This window comes from Delphinus delphis, chromosome 2 (genome assembly GCF_949987515.2).
Source record: "Delphinus delphis chromosome 2, mDelDel1.2, whole genome shotgun sequence".
NCBI classification, from domain to species: Eukaryota; Metazoa; Chordata; class Mammalia; order Artiodactyla; family Delphinidae; genus Delphinus; species Delphinus delphis.
This window is the reverse complement of record NC_082684.1, coordinates 171,401,925-171,420,834: the sequence shown is the minus strand read 5'-3', so window position 1 is coordinate 171,420,834 and position 18,910 is coordinate 171,401,925. Positions and strand designations below refer to the sequence as shown.

Genomic DNA, 18,910 nt, shown 5'->3' with positions numbered 1-18,910 from the left:
TCACCTAGACTGGGAAGTCATATATTGACACATTTGTTGTGAATGATTGGTTGTGAGTCACAAGCCCATCCACATTCAAGGGGAGGGGAGCTAGATTCCATCGTTCATTGGGAGGAGTCTCTAAAAAATTTGAGGATGTATTGAAAACTACCACAGTCCATCTTCTGGCCATTAAAAGTATGCACATTCTCCCACAAGTAGAATACATTTACCCTCCCTGAGGCTCTCCTGCAAATCATATCGCGTTTTGGCTTATATATGAGGCTCAGGCTTGAAGTGCAGGATCTCATCATCTAAACCAAGTCTAGGTGGATGAGGGCCCTCAGAGTCCATCTCAATACCTGTAAAATGAGCAGGTATGTTGTCTGCTCCCCACATGCCCGTTGTGGAAGGGTGGACAGGTATAGGGGAGCCACGGTGGTGGTTCCATTCAAAAAGGGGGAAGTAGCACAGCACAGCCAGTGGTCCATAGCCGTTCTGAAATCCAGCCAGGAACCTGTCGCCAGTCCCTTGGTTTGAGTTCAGTCCTAATCTTCAGGAGCTGCTCTCCATGGCTCTGGCCTCTGTCCCTTGGGCTGTGGGTTCTGCCCTTTAAATCCTCCTTCCAAAAGAAAAGATGACTTTGCATCTGAGTGAGTGACCTTCTCTGTCTGCTTCCTGCCTGTAAAAGGCTGAGGGTCCAAAGGCCTCTTTGCATTTTGTCCTGTTCTGTCTCTTTCAAGCTGGTGTAATTCTTTAAAAAATGTACTGGACTTCCTGTTTCAATGTATAATCCAGCTGTCCCCAACCTTTTTGGCACCATGGACCAGTTTCATGGAAGACAGTTTTTCCACGGACGGGGAGGGGTGGGGGGATGCGTCAGGCGGTAATGCAAGCAATGGGGAGAGGCAGATGAAGCTTCGCTCTCTCACCCGCTGTTCACCTCTAATAGTGTGGCCCAGTTCCCAACGGCTGCAGACGGGTACCAGTCTGCAGCCCGGGGGTTGGGGACCACTGTACTGCACAAAAGCCACACCCACCAACCTCTTCTTCAAGATAAGCTTTTCTCTACCTTGGTCTTTATGTGAGGCTGAATGTCCAGAAGATTTAGAAGCTGTACTGTTTAGAGACAGAATAGAAGAGGCACATCCTTCAGAAACCGAGAGGGTGTTTTGTCTGTTTGAAATGGTCTATGGAACACCACCTTGAAGATTTTCTGAGGTCCTAACCACAGCTGCATTCCAGGTTTGACTTTCTGTCCTGAGACCATTTCTTAATATGTACAGCCTTTGCCTTCTGGGGATGCTGGGGATGAGGGACAGTTTAATTTTGAGTCTAACAAGCCCTGCCTGGGCCCGTGTATTCTCTAACTTCCTCTCAACTGCTGAGAAGCTCATTCTTGAGTTAATGTCTCTCTGCTCTCATTTTCACAGCTGGGAGAAGCCAGCACGATTTCAGCCTTCTGCCCAGAAATCGTTTTAGATTTTCATGCTCATTACGTCCATTCTCTATTTCCCACGTTATCTCTGGCGGCAGTTTTATAAACATTCCTCTACTACATAACGGGGGTCCCCTTCCGTCGATCTTCCCATATCACTTCCTTTACTTTCCCAGGCCCTCACCACCAGCCTCCTTGAGACCGTCAGGCTTCTGCTTACAGTCGCCGCAGGCTCTTTCCATCTGGTCTGAAAGCCAGGGCCGCGTGTTTCGGGTTTTAGTTACAGCAGCCCTCCACTTTCACACCCCACGTATCTGGCTGAGTTTTTATTGCTGCATGCAACACCGTTACAGGCCTGGTGACACAAAACAACGTTGCTTTATCAGGCTTGCAGATCCGGTGGGGGAGAAGGCTGGGAAAGGCAGTTCCTCATCCAGGGTCTCTTGTGCGCTTACAGACGGATGTTGCCTTGGGCTGGAGTCTTCTGCAGACTTGACCACGCTGGGCATTCATGAGGGTTCCCTCCCGTGGCTTCAGCGGGTGGTCTCAGGGCAGTCAGACCTCTTACGTGGCTCCTGGCTGCCCCCAGACTTGAGCATCCCAAGGGAGCCATGTGGAAAGTGCGTGGTCTTTTGTGACCTAGTCTCAGAAGTCATGTAGTGTCACTTACACTGCGTTACGAGCAAGTGACGAGCCTGCCCAGACTCAAGAGGAGGGAAAGAGACTCCCACCTCTCGATGGGAGAAGCATCAAAGAATTGGAAGACGTATTTCGAAACCGCTTGCACCCGGAGCAGTGTCTGGCAGCAAGGCCTTGCCATGCAATCGTATCCAGCGAGTAGGCACTTCCGCCTCTTATTATATCTGCTTGTTAGTCTTTGGGCGCTCAGTGTGGCCCCTGTAATAACAAGCTGTGTTATAAAGGGGCTTTCTTGTATTTGAAACGTACTTTTGGAAAGTAGGAATACAGGACTTCACATTCTACACACTTTATTCCAAATGAATTAGAAAGCTAAATATTTTTCCCCAAAAGTCATAAAGCTAAAAGAGAAAAAGTTACAGAAGGATACTTATGTAATTTTGGAATTGGGAAGGCTTTCTAAGCAAGATTTGAAAGCCAAAAAACCACAAGGGAAAAATTTTAAGTATTAGACCCCATAAAATTTTTAATTGTCTGTACAGGAAAAAATACCATAAATTAAGTGGAATGCTAAAAACTAAACTGTGTATTTACAGTCTAAACAATGGACACCAAACTAGGCAATGGAATATAAGCAGAGGGTAGTATCTCTCATAGGCCTGTTGTGAGGATTAAATGAGATTAAAGTGCCCAAAGTAAAAATTCTTAATAAATGACAGGTTCTATCCATGCTTTTATAAAGGACACCTACAAATCATTGCTTTTTAAGATGGCTAATGGAAAAAGGATATGAATGAGCTATTCGTGGAAAAATATAAATGCTCTGTAAACATATAAAAAGATATGTAGGGCTTCCCTGGTGGCGCAGTGGTTGAGAATCCGCCTGCCAATGCAGGGGACATGGGTTCAATCTCTGCTCTGGAAAGATCCCACATGCCGCGGAGCAACTAAGCCCGTGCACCGCAACTGCTGAGCCTGCGCTCTAGAGCCCGCGAGCCACGACTACTGAGCCCACGTGCCACAACTACTGAAGCCCGCGCGCCTAGAGCCTGTGCTCTGCAACAAGAGAAGCCACTGCAATGAGAAGCCCTCGCACTGCAGTGAAGAGTAGCCCTGGCTCATGCAACTAGAGAAGGCCCACGCATAGCAACAAAGACCCAACGCAGCCAAAAATAAATAAATAAAATAAATAAATTTATTTTTAGAAAAAGATATGTAGCCTCACCCCTGGTTAACTAAAGGAACATTAAATCTACAGTGAAATTTTTTCTACCTTTCAGATTGTCAGGTATGAAAAAGAATGGTTATATTTCAGTGCTGGCAAAGACATAGGGAAATTGCTGTTCTCATTTACTGTTTGGTCCTTTGTTCTTCTACAGGTAAGGTAATTTTTCCTCTCCGGCTCTTTTCATCTTTGATTTTCTGTAGTTTGAGAATGATTTGCCAAGATGCCATTTTAGGGGCATTTATCCTGTTTGGTGTTCTCTGAGCTTCTTGGACCTGTGGGTTAGCACCTGCTTTTGACTTGCGGAAATCCCCAGTCATTATTGTTTCAAGTATTTCTTCCATTTCTTCCTCTCTTCTCCTTCTGGTTCTCCCATTACACATATGTTATACTCTCTGTAGTTTTCCCACAGTCCTCGGATGTTCCGTTCTGTTTTTTCCATCTTTGTTCTCTTTGCTTTTCAGGTTTAGGGGGGTCTCTGAGGTTTCCACTGCTGTATCCTCAAGCTCAGAGATTCTTTCCTCAGCCACGTCCAGTCTGCCAATAAGCCCATCAAAGACATCCTTCATTTCTGTTGCAGCGTTTTTGATTCTTCTCGGTTCTTTCTTAGGATTTCCATCTCTGCTTACATCGCCTGTCTGTTCTCACGTGCTATCTACTTTGTCCATTTGAGCCCTTAGCATATTAATCAGAGTTGTTTCGAATCCCATGCCTGATCATTCCACCGTCCCTGCCACGTCTGGCTCTGATGCTTGCTGTATCTTTCCCAGGCGTGTTTTTGGCCTTTTGGAATGCCTTGTAGTTTTTTCTTGATAGCCAGACATGATGTCCTGGGTGAAAGGAACTGCTGTAAGTAGGCCTTTGGTCATGTGGTGGTGAGGCGTGTGGGGCGGGAGGCATTGCGGGGTCCTGTGATCTGGCCTCAGTCTTTCAGTGATCCTGCGCCTCTGGACCGTGAGCTCACAAATGTGAACAGGATGGCTAACGGGGGCTGGAGCCAGGTATTTCTTTTCCCCAGATTAGTTAAGCTCTGACCGTAGCCCAGCTGCTTAGGCTCTGGTTGACTAGTTTCTGCTGAGGACAGACCTTGTTAAGAAGCACAGAATGTCTGGCATTTTTCAGAAATGATTCCTCTTCCCCTCCCTCTACCAGAAGCATGAGGGGATTTTTCTCTGCTCTCTACTGTGGGAACCTGACTGCGCTCCTGAGGGTAGAACTCACAAAAGCGTGGGAGACCCTGTGACTGGGCTCCTAACTCTGGGTCTTGTTCACATGTAGCCTCCAGGGCTCTGTGAATTGCGGTCCAGGGGTTCCTGCCTGAGCCCTGGCTCCCATGGAGGTTTCCACGCGTGAGTCTCTGCTCCCAGAAGCTGTCTCTCCAATCTTGGGGGCAGCAGTTTGTCCTGTGTCCCTGCCTCCCACCCTTAGGGATCTCAGAAGAACTGTTGACTTTTCAGTCTGCTGGGATGGAGTGGTGACTTCCAAGCTCCTTGTATTCAGAACCAGAAACTGATTTACTGTTGGTATAGTGGAAACTGGAAGAGTATTTAGTAAAGCAGGCTTAACTATCCACTAAAACTAAAAATGTGCATGCCCTTTGACCTCACATTTCCACCTTTGGACAAACTAGCATGAATGCACAAAGATGTAAGTACCAGAATATTTTTTTGCAGCAGCATATTTTATGTAGGAATGGTTACATAAAATATGATACACTGACACAATGGAATGCTACCCAGTTGCTAAAAAGAAATGAGGTAGCTCAATATATCCTGACATGGAAAGAAAGAAATCCAAGACACATTTGTTAAATGGAAGGAGAAAAGGAGCCAAGTTTCAAAATAGTGTGTTTAAGATTCAATTTTTGTTGAAAACTTACTCGTAGTAAAAACGAAGGCATGCTTAGAGAAGAAAGGCTATTTTAGAAGAATTTATACCAGAAGAACTATTGGCTGCCTTTGAGGGACCCTGTTATAAGGCTGTTAATTAATGACATTTGTGTCTTATATAATGAATATGTATTTGATAATTAGGCAAAAATTCAAGAAAGAAAATAGGAACAGATAGAGCTAATTAAGAACAATAGAACAGAATTGCTTATTTCCATCACTTTTCCCTGCATCAGGGGATAATGCAATAATAATGACTCAAAATTTGAATTTACCTTCTGGGAATACTGTGGGAGAGTAGGCCCAAAGAAAGGGAAATTTTAAATCTCCTTGTGTCTCTTTTTCTCTTTCAGAAGATTACAGCTCTAATATGACAAGGGTTCCAAACAGAAATGTTTTGCCAGTGAACTTTTTTTTTCCTGTAGAGTTTTTTTATTGTTAATCCTTCTAATAAAAATCTTTATCAGGAAAAAAGCCACCCCCTGCAGAGATGCCCTTTCTTTGGTTCTCTTGTGTCAAGATTAGTGGTTTGTTGTGCCCAAGAGATGTTTATAATGGAATATTTTATGACATGTATCTCTCCCTGAAAAGGCTGATTTAAAAGTAAGTTAGTGGAGCAGTGATACCTGTGAAAGCTATTTGACTTTGGCGATAAAATAGAGTTTATTGCTACAGTTTTCCTGCTTCAGTGACATCTAAGCACCCTGCAGGATGACTGAGCGTAGACTAATATTCTTCTGGGTTCCTGGACCCAGTTCCAGTGGGGAGGTAGGGGTGGAGGGTTCTCACATAGCACCAAGCAATTCTCAGACGCCAGCTGGGTGTCCTGAAATTCATCTCAGTTCTGACACCGTCTATGCAGAGACAGCATCAGATCCCACAGGTTAGGGGCTCAGTCCCACGAGACTATCCCCCCCGACCCCTCCAAGGTGTAAACCCAGGTTGTCACATGTGCTTCTGACCGGGCTACAGATTGGAGGTTCCTAAGACCCCCTTCTTAGATTCGGTCAATTTGTTAGAGCAGCTCACAGAGAAACATTTACTTTCTAGATCACCTGTTTATTATAAAAGGATGGAACTCAGGAACTGTCAGATGGAAGAGGTGCCCAGGGCAAGGTGTGGGGAAGGGGCACAGAGCTTCCGTGTCCTCTCCAGGCGACACTGTCCCCAAACCTCCCCTTGGAGAGAAATCACCAACCTGGAAGCTCTCTGAACCCCCATCCTTTTGGGTTTTTATGGAGGCTTCGTTATATAGGCATGATTGGTTACATCATTGGCCATTGGTGTTTGATTCAACCTCCAGCCCCTCTCCCCTCCCTGAGGTCAGGGAGGTGGGATTGAAAATTCCAGCCCTCTAATCACAGGGTTGGCTCCCCTGGCGACCTGCCCCCGTCCTTAGGTGCTTCGAGAAGTGACCTTCTTAACATGACATAAGGGACACCTACCTTAAAGTTCTAATCTTTTAGGAAACTCCAAGGAGTTTGGAAGCCGTGACCCAGGAACCATGGATCAAGAGCAAATATAGATGAAAAATATATATTTTGGTCATCTGCAAATATATATATATTTTTATCAATCAGAATATTGCACATCCTAACGTAGTTTTTCCCTCCTGTGTATAACATGTGTTTTTCCTAAATGATTAATTTCATGCAATTCAGATTTTACATAATGACCTGTTGTTGTTTTTACAAACCCTGTGAATTTCCTAACAGGAGTCCCGGAGGTGACCTGGGTGCCAAAAAGAAAAAGAAGAAACAGAAGAGAAAAAAGGAGAAACCGAATTCCGGAGGCACCAAGTCAGACTCGGCATCTGATTCCCAGGAGATTAAAATTCAGCCGCCTTCAAAAGTGAGAACCATGTTTTCTTTTAACCTCCGTGGTGTCCCATGTGTGTGAAAGCGGGTCCGGGCAGCTTAGGCGAGTGCCCTGTTGGCTCAGAGGTGTAGTTAGGGTGTTGCCGTGACTGTGTACTGTGTGGTCACAGCAGGTTTACAGCCTTCCCAGGACTGACGTTGGCACCCAGAAAACTAAGAGGTCCGTGCTGGGCTTCTATGTCTGTGTGTTTTCTGCCCACATCCCCCCTTTCTCAGTGAATTAGTACATAGGTTGTAGTCATAGAAGAAAGTCTCACGGTGACCTTGTTAGATTTTTGTTTCTGGTTTTGGGGGAATTTTTTTTGTAGTTACGCTTAATATTTGATTCCCTTTTGTTCAGAAGATATTCACATTTTCATGTTTCTGGGTGTCTAATTACCTGAATAACACAGCACCATCTGGCAGCAGGTTTCAGCAGGAGCAACCATGGGTAAGTCTCACGTTGACTTTGCCTTGGACCAGTCTGCAGTGGCCATTCTTAATTCTATTGCCAAGGGTAGGAAGTAACCCATTTTGGACCAAACCAGAAGTGGTCCTACTGGGCCCTGCATCTCTGTATGCTTCTGGAGATGCCGATGCCAGGCGCCACTTCCCTGGGGCCACCCATCATCCTGGCTGTGAACAGAGACCTCGTGTGCTGGGCCCAAGGAAACAGAGTCCTCGATGCCAGAAACTCACAGCGAAAAGGGGTAGAGTTAGAAGCATAGCAAAGCAGAGGTCATCTGATTGTTGTAGCTCCAAGTAAGTTGGGCAGTGCGTGGTGTCATGGCAGGAGCTCAGTCCTGCCCCAAAGCTCTCAAGCTGTGAGCCTTTGCCAGGCTCTGCCCCTCCTTAAGCTCATTTCATCTGCAGCTTGGGGACATGCCTCCTCCCCAGCTCATAGGCTGTTAATGAGGTCACAATCAGACCATCTTTATAATGTGGTTTTTATACCATGTAAAGCAGCGGTCCCCAGCCTTTTCGGCACCAGGGACCGGTTTCGTGGAAGACAGTTTTTCCACGGACCAGGGCCGGGGGGATGGTTTTGGGATGATTCAAGCGCATTACATTTATTGTGCACTTGATTTCTATTATTATTACATTGTAATATATAATAAAATAATTATACAACTCACCATAATTCTGACGGGAGGCGGAGCTCAGGCGGTAACACGAGCGATGGGGAGCGGCTGTAAATACAGATGAAGCTTCGCTCAGTCGCCCGCCACTCGCCTCCTGCTGTGCAGCCCGATTCCTAACAGGCCACGGGCCGGTACCAGTCCATGGCCTGGGGGGTGGGACCTCTGCTGCGGAGCACTGTGTATACATGGCAGTTGTTACCGTTACACCAGTTTTGTGGGGTCTCAGGTTTTCTTCTTGCACAAACTTTACATCTTACGACATTGAGTGAGTCTTGCAGGTAGTTTTGCTGTCGTTGTTACCTGTTTTACACATAAGGACCAGGAATCACTGGGAAGGAAAATTCCTTGCCCCAATTTTTCCCTGATTGCCTTTGTGGGGTGAGAAGAAAGTGCAGTTTCCCTCACTAGCTTTTCAACTTGCTTCTCTGGTAATAAATAGTCTATCCACAGACATAAGTTCCAAGGTAACTCATATAAGGTGCACCATAAGCTGGCAAGATATCTTGTCCATTTCTCATCGTTGCTTCATCAGACAAATGTGGTGTTATTTACATGCAGTTGTGACCATCTCCTTATTCTTTCTGTCATCACCATCAGCTGCTGCCCAGCCCTGTACCCCTGGTGATTTAGGGCCCTTCCCCTGCCTCTGGTCACTTATAAGAAACTACAGAATGGGAATCGGGGATTAGCAGAGGCAAACTAGTATGTGTAGGATGGATAAACAACAAAGTCCTACTGTATAGCGCAGGAAACTATATTCAATATCCTGTGGCAAACCACAATGGAAAAGAATATGAAAAAAATACATATATGTATAACTGAGTCACGTTGCTGTACAGCAGGAATTAACACAGCATTGTAAATCAACTATACTTCAATAAATTTTAAAAAAATAAAAAATAAAATGAGTGGGTGGTTGGAATTTAAAAAAAAAAAGAAGAAAAAGAAACTACAGCCAAGCAAGGCAGGAGGAACTGCTACCGTGGTATGGTAGAGAAATTCTTTTCTTTTTTCATGAAGACTAAGTCAAAATTGTTTTAATGTGGGCTTTTCACTGCATTTTAAAAACTGCGGCTCCTTTCCCTGAAACTGATGTCAGCTCTACATAACACCGTCATTTACAGTGACCTTTAGAGATTCTTCAGTTTAGAGAATGTTGCAGTCTACGCTCAAGAACCAAAATAAAATGATATTTGGGTTCTTGTACACTTCTTAGTGATGAAGGACTTGAACATTTTTTCCAAGGTATTAAATTGGAAAATAATGGGCAAAGAGTACAGTTGGTGTTCAGTATTTCCCAAGGAACAGATATGGAGGAAAAGAGGCATGTCTGACTCTTACACCAGCATATGATAGTGGGAGGCTAATGCGGGGTCAGCACACATTCTTACCTTTCCAAACACCCCGTGTGGTGCTGCTCTGGTAGGTGGTTGGATAGGTTTAAGAATTTATCATAGCTGAGTTTTCCTTACTGCTCTGTCGCTATGGATTTGAAAGTTGTACTTACTTGAATCTACTTTGAGTGTCATCTATAAAAATATTGACTCACGGGGCTTCCCTGGTGGTGCAGTGGTTGAGAGTCCGCCTGCCGATGCAGGGGACACGGGTTCGTGTGCCAGTCCGGGAAGATCCCACGTGCCACGGAGCGGCTGGACCCGTGAGCCATGGCCCCGCTAAGCCTGCGCGTCTGGAGCCTGTGCTCCGCAACGGGAGAGGCCACAGCAGTGAGAGGCCCGCATACGGCAAAAAAAAAAAAAAGAGTCACTATATTGTACACCTGAAGCTAATATAATATTGTGAATCAACCTAACTTCAGTAAAAAACGAAAGCATTTAATAGTGAGCATTGGAATATGACTATTTCATGAATGGTGATTTCATGTAAAGACTGCTGGTCAACCTGCCAAGGCAGAAACCACTCTGAAGGCTTCTTCATGCAGACGGGGTACCATCATTGGCTCCTTTGGAACAAAGATGCTGATGCATGTTTGTTACAAAAGGGTTGGAGTTTGGTATAGCCCTGTTAGAGGATTTAACTCAAATAGCAGGAAAGAAGGGTTACCATGGCAAATTCGGTGCAGATACTGTAGGTATATTTTTGTAAGACTGGGTTCTACGTGGCCTATTTTAAGATAAAGGGGTGCATGTTCAAGCATTACTAGCTGAAATACGCTGTGCTCTCACCCTATGTAAGTTGCAGATCTCCTAGTTGATTGCACTGTTGGGAGTTCAAGTGAATGTAAATTTCATTTTGCTAGAAATCAGTTACTTTTCTGTGGGAGGTTCAAAAGAGGCCCAAACAAGAGAAATATAAATATACAGTAAATTAGAACAACAAAACTATTTTGTTAAATTAGTACGTGTAACTGATATATATGAACCTGATGATTCAGACCTCAATCAAAATATAAGATGAACGGCTTACAGAATTTGTGGCAGTCCTGGGTGAGGCTGTTAGACTTCCAAGAGGAGACATTAAGACTTTAACCTACCTCTGGTTAGACTCCAGCACTTTGTTTCTTGGAATCATTTTAGGGGCAAGAATCTTAAGGGAACCCAGTGAGTAAAGCCACCACAGGATGGTCTGTATTAAATAAACCCTGTTTTGTACTGGGTCAAACAAGCAGGCTTCCAGATTCAAAGATTTGCTCCAGACCACAGAGTTCAGAGTCAAAACGGAACAGAAGTCCAGAGCTGCTGTTAATAAACCATTGAGGATCGATGGTACCTTTCCTTGGTGCCCATGGTGTTGACATACAGGGAAACCGAAGACTCTGAGACTCCTTCTAACAAATTCTGAGCCCACAGTGAAGAGCATTCTTTGTATGGCATCAAAATTCTAAAATGAATCAATAATTTCACATGTTGAAAAAACCTCACTGATTTCCATATTCAGTCCTACATGCCACTTGCTCATTTCAGTTATAGTCTCATTTTCCATGAGGGATTTCTGCCCCCCCCCCAAAAAAAAGAGCTGCGGGATCTTCAGAGATGACAGGAATATTGGCTTTGAGGAAGGAACTTTAGTATTTAAAGGCATTGTCAATTTTATAGACTGAGGATACGTATTACTTAAAAGGGAGGTTGTTTCCACCACTTGGGTTGGGGGGAAAAGGCTTTTATGGTTGCAGAAGATCTGAATCCATAGAGGAAACTGCACATCCTCGTGGCCTCTGGAGGGGGCGTCAGGATTGGCAGAGGGCGGGGTGTGGTCCAGGAGGAGGCATCCTTAGAGAGTCCTTTGTTGATGCACTTCCTTCCCAGCCCGGCACTAAGTTCAGATTTCTTTCTTTCTTTTTTTTTTTTTTTGCGTTACACGGGCCTCTTCCGTTGAGGAGCACAGGCTCCGGACGCGCACGTTCAGCGGCCATGGCTGACGGGCCCAGCCGCTCCGCGGCACGTGGGATCTTCCCGGACCGGGGCACGAACCCGCGTCCCCTGCATCGTCAGGCGGACTCTTAACCACTGCGCCACCAGGGAAGCCCCCTCTTTCTTTCTTTTTATGAACTAAAATGTCCCTCGTCTGCCTGGTTTCCGTTCTAGAAGTTATTTCCTTTGTCCCCACGTTGCTCCTCCCGAGCATTAACCCCAACAGTGGAGCCGAGGCTGGAGTCTGACTGGCTGCTGTATGATGGTAGCATTTGCACTGCAGGGCACTCCTCTCTGCTGCTCCGCCCACACGAGTAATTAATGGTGAGGACCGAGGACCCTTTGCAGATGGGTGGGAAACTGAAGCAGAGAGTGGTTCGGTTTACTTGAGAGTTCCCAGACTGTCAGAGCCCCATTGAAGCTATAGGACTGTTGTTGCCTTCAACCTAATACATTTGCTTATATTTTAATACGTTAGCATCCTTGAGCCCAAGGGCCAGACTTAGAGGAGGGTTGTGCATTTCTCCAGCGAACGCCGTGTAGTCTCCAGTGCAGGTGCACGTGGACCTGCCCCAGGTTTGGGAGCAGCGGCAGCTTCCTCATATTTTGTGTCTGTGTGTCTTTGCTGTTGTAGAATCCCACCATTCCAATGCAGAAGTTGCAGGATATCCAGAGGGCAATGGAGCTGTTATCCGCATGCCAGGGCCCCGCCAGGAACATTGATGAGGCTGCCAAACACAGATACCAGTTTTGGGACACACAGCCGGTACCCAAACTAAGTAAGCTTTTCTGCCTTTTCCCCCAAAAAACAAAGCTGGGTTAACAACAAACAAAAAAACACAAAAGAGACTTGACTTCACTTATATGATTTGTTTTAGACCACAGATTCGAAATTTATACAAAAGTCATATTTTTCTTCTTAAAATAAGTGTTGGGTGGCGACATTGGCTTTCAGTAACAACAATTTTAATCTAACTCCTGTCCCTATAAAGAAATCTAATTTCCCCACACTTCAAACATTAGTGTATTAAATATATGTATATAAGAGGGGTCTCACCCACCCCCAGTTTTTTGGTTCTGATCTTCATGGAGTGGTTTTTCTTCTGCATAAATTTTTAGCAATCTCACACCTCAGTTATCCCAAAAGACACAGAAAATTTGCCCTATTAAATCTTACTGAAATGGAAAATTTTGCTCTGTTTAACAATAGGATTCTGAACACTCACCCATGTTGTTAATTATTACCAATGTGATAACATTCCAGTATAATAAGCGAATTGGGACACCCCGTGAAGGCCTTCATAAGTGCTCTGGGTCGTGTAGAAATCTGTAATAGGCCTCTTTCCCTCAGTGCCCGGCTTGCTCCATCACATTTCACTTAAACTTTTACCACTTAAGGTTCTGTAAACTTAATAATTTAATAATTATTAAATTAATAATTAATAAAGAAACTTAATAATTTCATTGTTACTCTTTCACATTATGCCAGAAAAAAGATGATATAAATGTATAAAAATGTTTTTCAATGTATTACAAGCTAAACCTGCTGCTTTGTCGTACGTTTATATGAAGATACATATTTCCATATATTATTTCCATACTTTTCTTCCTTGATAGTTCCAGTTCAAAATCTGTATAATAGAAGGTACTCGTTGCCATCCCAAACTCTTATTAGCCCAGTTATGTACACATAGTCAGTTTTAACAAATATAAAGCAAGGAACAATCCTTCTCTGTGCCTTCAAATAATGGGTTTCAAACTTTTTAAAAAGTGACCTTTCGTTTTCCACCCTTGCCCACGCCAAGCAGCTTCAAAATCGTGAGCTTCAGAGCATGAAAGAAAGAAGAAAGCAATTATCTTTGCTTGATATTTTTCTTTCAGGCTCTAGAAATTATTTGGTAGTGGAGGAAGACCTTCTAGAATGAATTTACTGGATTTTAAATGACATTGAGTTGAGTGACCATTAGCTACAGGGGTGTAGATTTATTGATCTGAATGTATTGGGTTGGGCTAAATTTTGCTGGGGCCTTTTGGGTCAGTGCCCAGGGGAGAAAATTCTCTTCCAGCTGGCGCCTCACCCCAGCGCACCTCTTTGGGAAGACTTCCCCGCCGCTCACCTCGTTTCGGCCCCTCCCCTAAATCCCTGCAGTGTTCTCGGGTTCCTAGAATGTTCTTTACATACCTCAATTAAGGCAACACCAGGTTAATGGTGGAAGAGGGAGCCTGAGGTCGGGGAGAACGTTTGAAAGTCAGGGAGACTCTGCCTCTTCGTTTCTCTCCAGAGCCACGTCCCAGTTCAGTCAAACACACCCAGCTGCTTGGAGCTGCTTGCGTGGGGTGGGCCCCCGGTGTTGTTATGTGGATCAGACAAGCCCTGAGCAACTCCCAAGGAACCCCAGGGGAACAGCTGGGAATCTGGCTTCTAGGGCTGACCCTGGAGCCTGAGGTATTCACTTGGGGATGAGCTGGTGGAGTGGAGATAAGATGAACGTGCAGAGTTAGGGATTAGGAAATAGAGAAGAAGAAACCCCTTGGGGCTGGTACAAACCCTGTGACTTCCCCCCTGTGAAAAGGTCTGTGATGGTAATAACTGTACCTGAAGCTCATTTATTCAGCAGATGTTTATTGAGTGTCTCCCACTAAATGCCAGGCACTGGGGCGCAGACCCGGGAAACAGTGGTAGGAAAGTAGGATAAACGGTGGGCGCGCGGTGAGGACATACTCCACGTAGGAAGAAGCTTTAGTCGGGGAGGATGCTGTGAGGACGTTATGTGTAAGGCTATGGCTGAAAAAATGCCAGCGGCCAGCCGTGTGAAAGACCGGGAATGGGCCTTCTGGGCAGAGGCCCAGTCGGAGGGAGGGCAGTGGGCCCGAAGCCCTGAGGGCAGGGCTGGGTAGATGTGTTGACGGTGGCCAGGCAAGCAGTGGCCCCGATCAAGGGCTTGGACTTTATCCCAACCTCACTGGGAAGCTCCGGAGGAAGAAGTGGGAAAGGGCGCCTTTGTGGAAATCGCTGGAGACACTGATGGCTTGAACTGTGCTGCCAGCAGCCCAGACAGAAGTAAACAGTCCTGAAATTAATTTTGAACTTTGCTGGGAGGGGTCAGGTCACTGCAGCCCTTGCCCCCCGTTGGTTGAAAAAGCAGTTAAACAGAAAACATCTCTAAGGCGGTCATATCAAGCCTGTGTCGCCGGCAGTTGTGCTGAATGATTAATCTGTAATCTAGGAGTTCAGACTGAGAAGTCACCATTGTTTCGTAATGTCCAGTTTGCCAGTGGATGACAGAGGATTTCTCCCGTAACTGTCCACTAGCAGTTACCCTCCACCTTGCGTAACCACCCTGCTTCGCACTGGCAGCAGCTGAAACGATACAGTACTTTTAAGGATTATGTGGAACTCAAGAGCCCTAAGCACGCTTTTGTTTCCTGTAACTGACCATTTTGGATCGTCAGGAAACTCTGTAATTGAATCGTCTCTCTTTTTGTCTTTATTTTTCCCCTCCTCCCCGTCCCAGATGAAGTAATAACATCTCATGGCGCAATTGAAGCTGATAAAGAAAACGTGCGTCAAGAACCGTATTCCCTGCCGCAGGGCTTTATGTGGGACACTTTAGATTTGGGTAACGCCGAAGTGGTGAGTAAAACCTTCGACCTCGTTCCCCGACTTGGCGTGGGTTGCTTCTGCGCTGGTCCCAAGCATCACAGGCAGGACGCTTCTTTGGTCTCGTAGCTCAGGGAGCTGTACACGCTGCTGAATGAGAATTACGTGGAGGATGACGACAACATGTTCCGCTTTGACTACTCGCCCGAGTTCCTGCTGTGGTGAGTCTCGCCGGTCACGTGTGCTTGCTGGGGACAGGGCGAGGGGGGGTCGGCCTGTCTCTGTCTGTCCCTGTGTTCCTGGACACTCACCGCATCTGTTTTCCTTGCCTGCACTGACTTCAGGGCTCTGCGTCCCCCAGGCTGGCTCCTCCAGTGGCACTGTGGAGTCAGGGTATCTTCGAACAAAAAGCTAGTGGGGTTCATCAGCGCCATTCCCGCGAACATTCGGATCTACGACAGGTACATAGTGAAGCTTGTCAGTTTTGATACATTGCTTCTCCAAGAACTGTGGTTAGAATAGGCTTTTTTTTGGTTTTGGCCGTGCCGCGCGGCATGTGGGATCTTAGCTCCCCAACCAGGGATGGAACCCGCGGCCCCTGCAGTGGAAGCGCAGAGTCCTAACCACTGGACCGCCAGGGAATCCCCTAGAATAGGCTTTTTGAAATGACTGAATGCAGGCTGCTGATGTTGAGGGAGGTTGTGTGCGTGGGGAGGGCAGAGGTGTATGGAACTGTACTTGCTGCTCTGTTTTGCTGGGAACCTAAAAGTGCTCTAAAAAATAAAGTTAAAAATAATTCATAAAAAACAGGTTGTGAACAGTGACCAAAAAAAAAAGAGCTGTATTTTTCTCTATCTCTTTTTCTGTCTCTGCTTCTCAGTCTCATACATGCACACACAGGTATGTATATATGTCCGTAGCAGAAAAAACAAAACTGTAAATAGGTATTTCAGATTTGTTTCTGGGGAAAATAATTACTCGAGGGATTCTTTTTAAGTCTTTCTATCCACAGATATGTCTGTTCCATTTTTGCTCTGGGTCTTCAGCCCAGAAAGTCAAAGATACAGTTATGAAACGCGAAGATCTAATGCGTAATAGGTCTCTTCACCTTTCAATGTACTGGGTGAGCTTATTTACTGCTAAAAAGCATTTGATCTCAAGGAATATTTTGTGCCAAATGAAATGCCTCCGTATCTGGAACCAGAGCAGAGGATGGGCTTTGGAGCTCTAGAAGGTTTATGGTCGCTCAGAAAAGCACCAGCTCTGGCCTGGTCGAGGCACTTCCCAGGGATCCTGGGTATTGCATTATGCTCCAAAGCAACGTCCTATTAGATTCTGCATCTGGGTGACCCAGATGTCGTAACTGTATACATTACAGGAAAAACAGATATAGAAACTTTGAGGCACAGCTGATCCAGTTTCTACACTGAAAATTCAGAAGAGACCAAAGTTCTCAAATTTATTTAGAACAAGAGGGTTTGCTTCTCCACAGCCTGGAGTTTTGATCATTTTGGTGGGGGAGTGTGGAAAATAGCTAAATCTGTGAAATATCTAAAAGATAGGATATTTTTCTTAAATATTGTGTTAAAGGAGGGCTTTCAGTTTCTCATTCTTTGAAATGTTATAGGTGTTGTCTTGTTTTTGAAAATGTTTTCCTCTTAACGGTGGCTCTAATTTTCAACACCTTTATTTCTTAGCGTGAAGAAGATGGTCGAAATCAACTTCCTTTGTGTTCATAAGAAATTGAGGTCCAAACGGGTAGCCCCAGTGTTGATTCGAGAAATAACCAGAAGAGTGAACCTGGAAGGGATTTTCCAGGCCGTTTATACTGCTGGAGTGGTTCTTCCCAAGCCAGTGGCCACATGCAGGTAATAGCGTCCCACCTTTATCTTGCACGTCACCTGTACCTAACGCTTTGAGCCTCCCTCCCATGTTGCTGCAAGTATTACTCTCCACCGGCGTAACCCAGAGGGACTTTGGCTGACCCGTGATGATGTGGTTGGTGGGTAGCAGAGATGGAGATAGAACCAAGAACCACTAGCCCAGTACTCTCGCAGTAAACCCCACAGTCACGTGATACTAATGGTGCTACATCTCCATTTCTGTGTCTCTTCCATTTGAAAGCATAGTCTCTGCCTTGGGAAACCCAGGGCATCAGTTATCTCGGGATGCCCTGTAGTACGATTTTCTTTCCTTCTCTAACACTCACTGTCACACCAGTGCTATCAGGAACTACTCCGAAAGCTTGATAAACATCAGCTGAAAAACCCGCTAAAGCTGTTTTTATTTCTTCATCTGCTCTTATCAAGCTTTTAAAGGTTAATCTAGTAAGAAAATTGTTTATCAGATTGTCACTTGAATAACCTGTTCCTACAGCCTCAGAAAGAGTTTCTCCCTCTGTTATTTTTATTGACTCAAATAAGATGAAACTTCAGGAAAACAGAGTATAAAAGACAAAACTGTAAAATGACTCTCTCCTATTAACTTATTCATAAATAAACAGAATAAATAAGACTTCACAGGTGTTATTTTAATATAATCATTCATCCGAGTACCTAAACTAGAAACACTTAAGAAATTCAAGCTTGTTTTTCAAAAAGTTGTCTTCTTTGGTGTGCGTTATATAAATGTGAAGGCTACTAAACTTAAGGAGAGTTTTTTCATGTTTTTAAACTTTTTGGTTTGCTATCTTAGAATCTGTGATGCTCATTCAATACTTACAGACTGAGCATTATCAATATTCCTTCTGCAATTCTAAGATTTCTCTTTATTGAAAGAGATGGACGGTTACAAACAACAAAGGAACATAACTGGGACATCATTTAGAGGTCAAAAATGACAGATAAAATAATTGCATAGGAAGAGGGCCAGCACCCAGCACTGCACTGGGCCCAACATAAGTGTCCATTCACTGCTTCTATAACAGCTGAGCTTAGACAAAGGTGAAAAACTTGGAGAGTCAGAAATCAGTTAGATCTTAAAATCTGTATTGTATTCCAGATACTGGCATCGATCACTAAACCCCAGAAAATTGGTAGAAGTGAAATTTTCTCACTTGAGTAGAAATATGACTTTGCAGAGAACAATGAAGCTGTACAGACTTCCAGATGTAAGTAAGAATGATTTGCAGTTTTTCAAAGCTGTTAATAACTGAAACTTTTAATGTAGAAAAGAATTATTTGCAGGAAGCTAAAAACTGGCTCATGGGTCTGAGGATGTGAATATGCAGCTAAAAAGACTGCATAGAACTCTGGGGCCAGAAAAAAGGAGGTGGGGTTTTTTTTTTTTAAGGCTTTTTAAAGTTCTTCAGCTTGGGGTTGGAAGGGCTTGAATTCCAGACATGTAAGTTTTGAAATTTTGAGTATTTATATTCTGTTTAGGAAGAGGAAAGAAAAGTTCAGGTTTCTGATGATATCTTAACACATGGAACTAAGGAATAAGGTTTAAAGAAGAAACCCGGGGAGAGGAAATAATGTCTCATTAAATTAGCATATTTTTAAACTAGTAAATTCCCAGTGTGAAAAATTGTCTCTTAATAAGTGGAAATTTAAACGTGCTTATCAGTCTTAGCTTTGTTCAGGGCTCAGATGGTGAATGAATTATCTATCGCTACATAACAAATTACCACAAATGTAGAAGTTCAGACCAACACATGTGCTATCTCTTGGGTTCTGTGGGTCAGGAATCAAGGCACTGCTTAGCTGAGGCCTTTGCTTCAGGGTTTCTCATAAAACTGTCATTAAGGTGTCAGCCAGGGTCGGGGCCTCCTCTGA

The 18,910-nt window shown here is 44.6% G+C and overlaps 1 protein-coding gene across 2 annotated transcripts in view; it reads left to right on the top strand.

Moving 5' to 3' along the window:
- The window catches only part of NMT2 (N-myristoyltransferase 2), a 56,416-nt gene that overhangs the window by 20,744 nt on the left and 16,762 nt on the right, over positions 1-18,910 (top strand). For both annotated transcript variants that reach the window (XM_060006285.1, XM_060006286.1), the window contains exons 2-8: positions 6,886-7,021; positions 12,171-12,315; positions 15,052-15,170; positions 15,267-15,358; positions 15,482-15,598; positions 16,835-17,005; positions 18,138-18,246. In XM_060006285.1, coding sequence (XP_059862268.1) covers positions 6,886-7,021; positions 12,171-12,315; positions 15,052-15,170; positions 15,267-15,358; positions 15,482-15,598; positions 16,835-17,005; positions 18,138-18,246 — 889 coding nt within the window. The remainder of the gene's footprint in view (positions 1-6,885; positions 7,022-12,170; positions 12,316-15,051; positions 15,171-15,266; positions 15,359-15,481; positions 15,599-16,834; positions 17,006-18,137; positions 18,247-18,910) is intronic.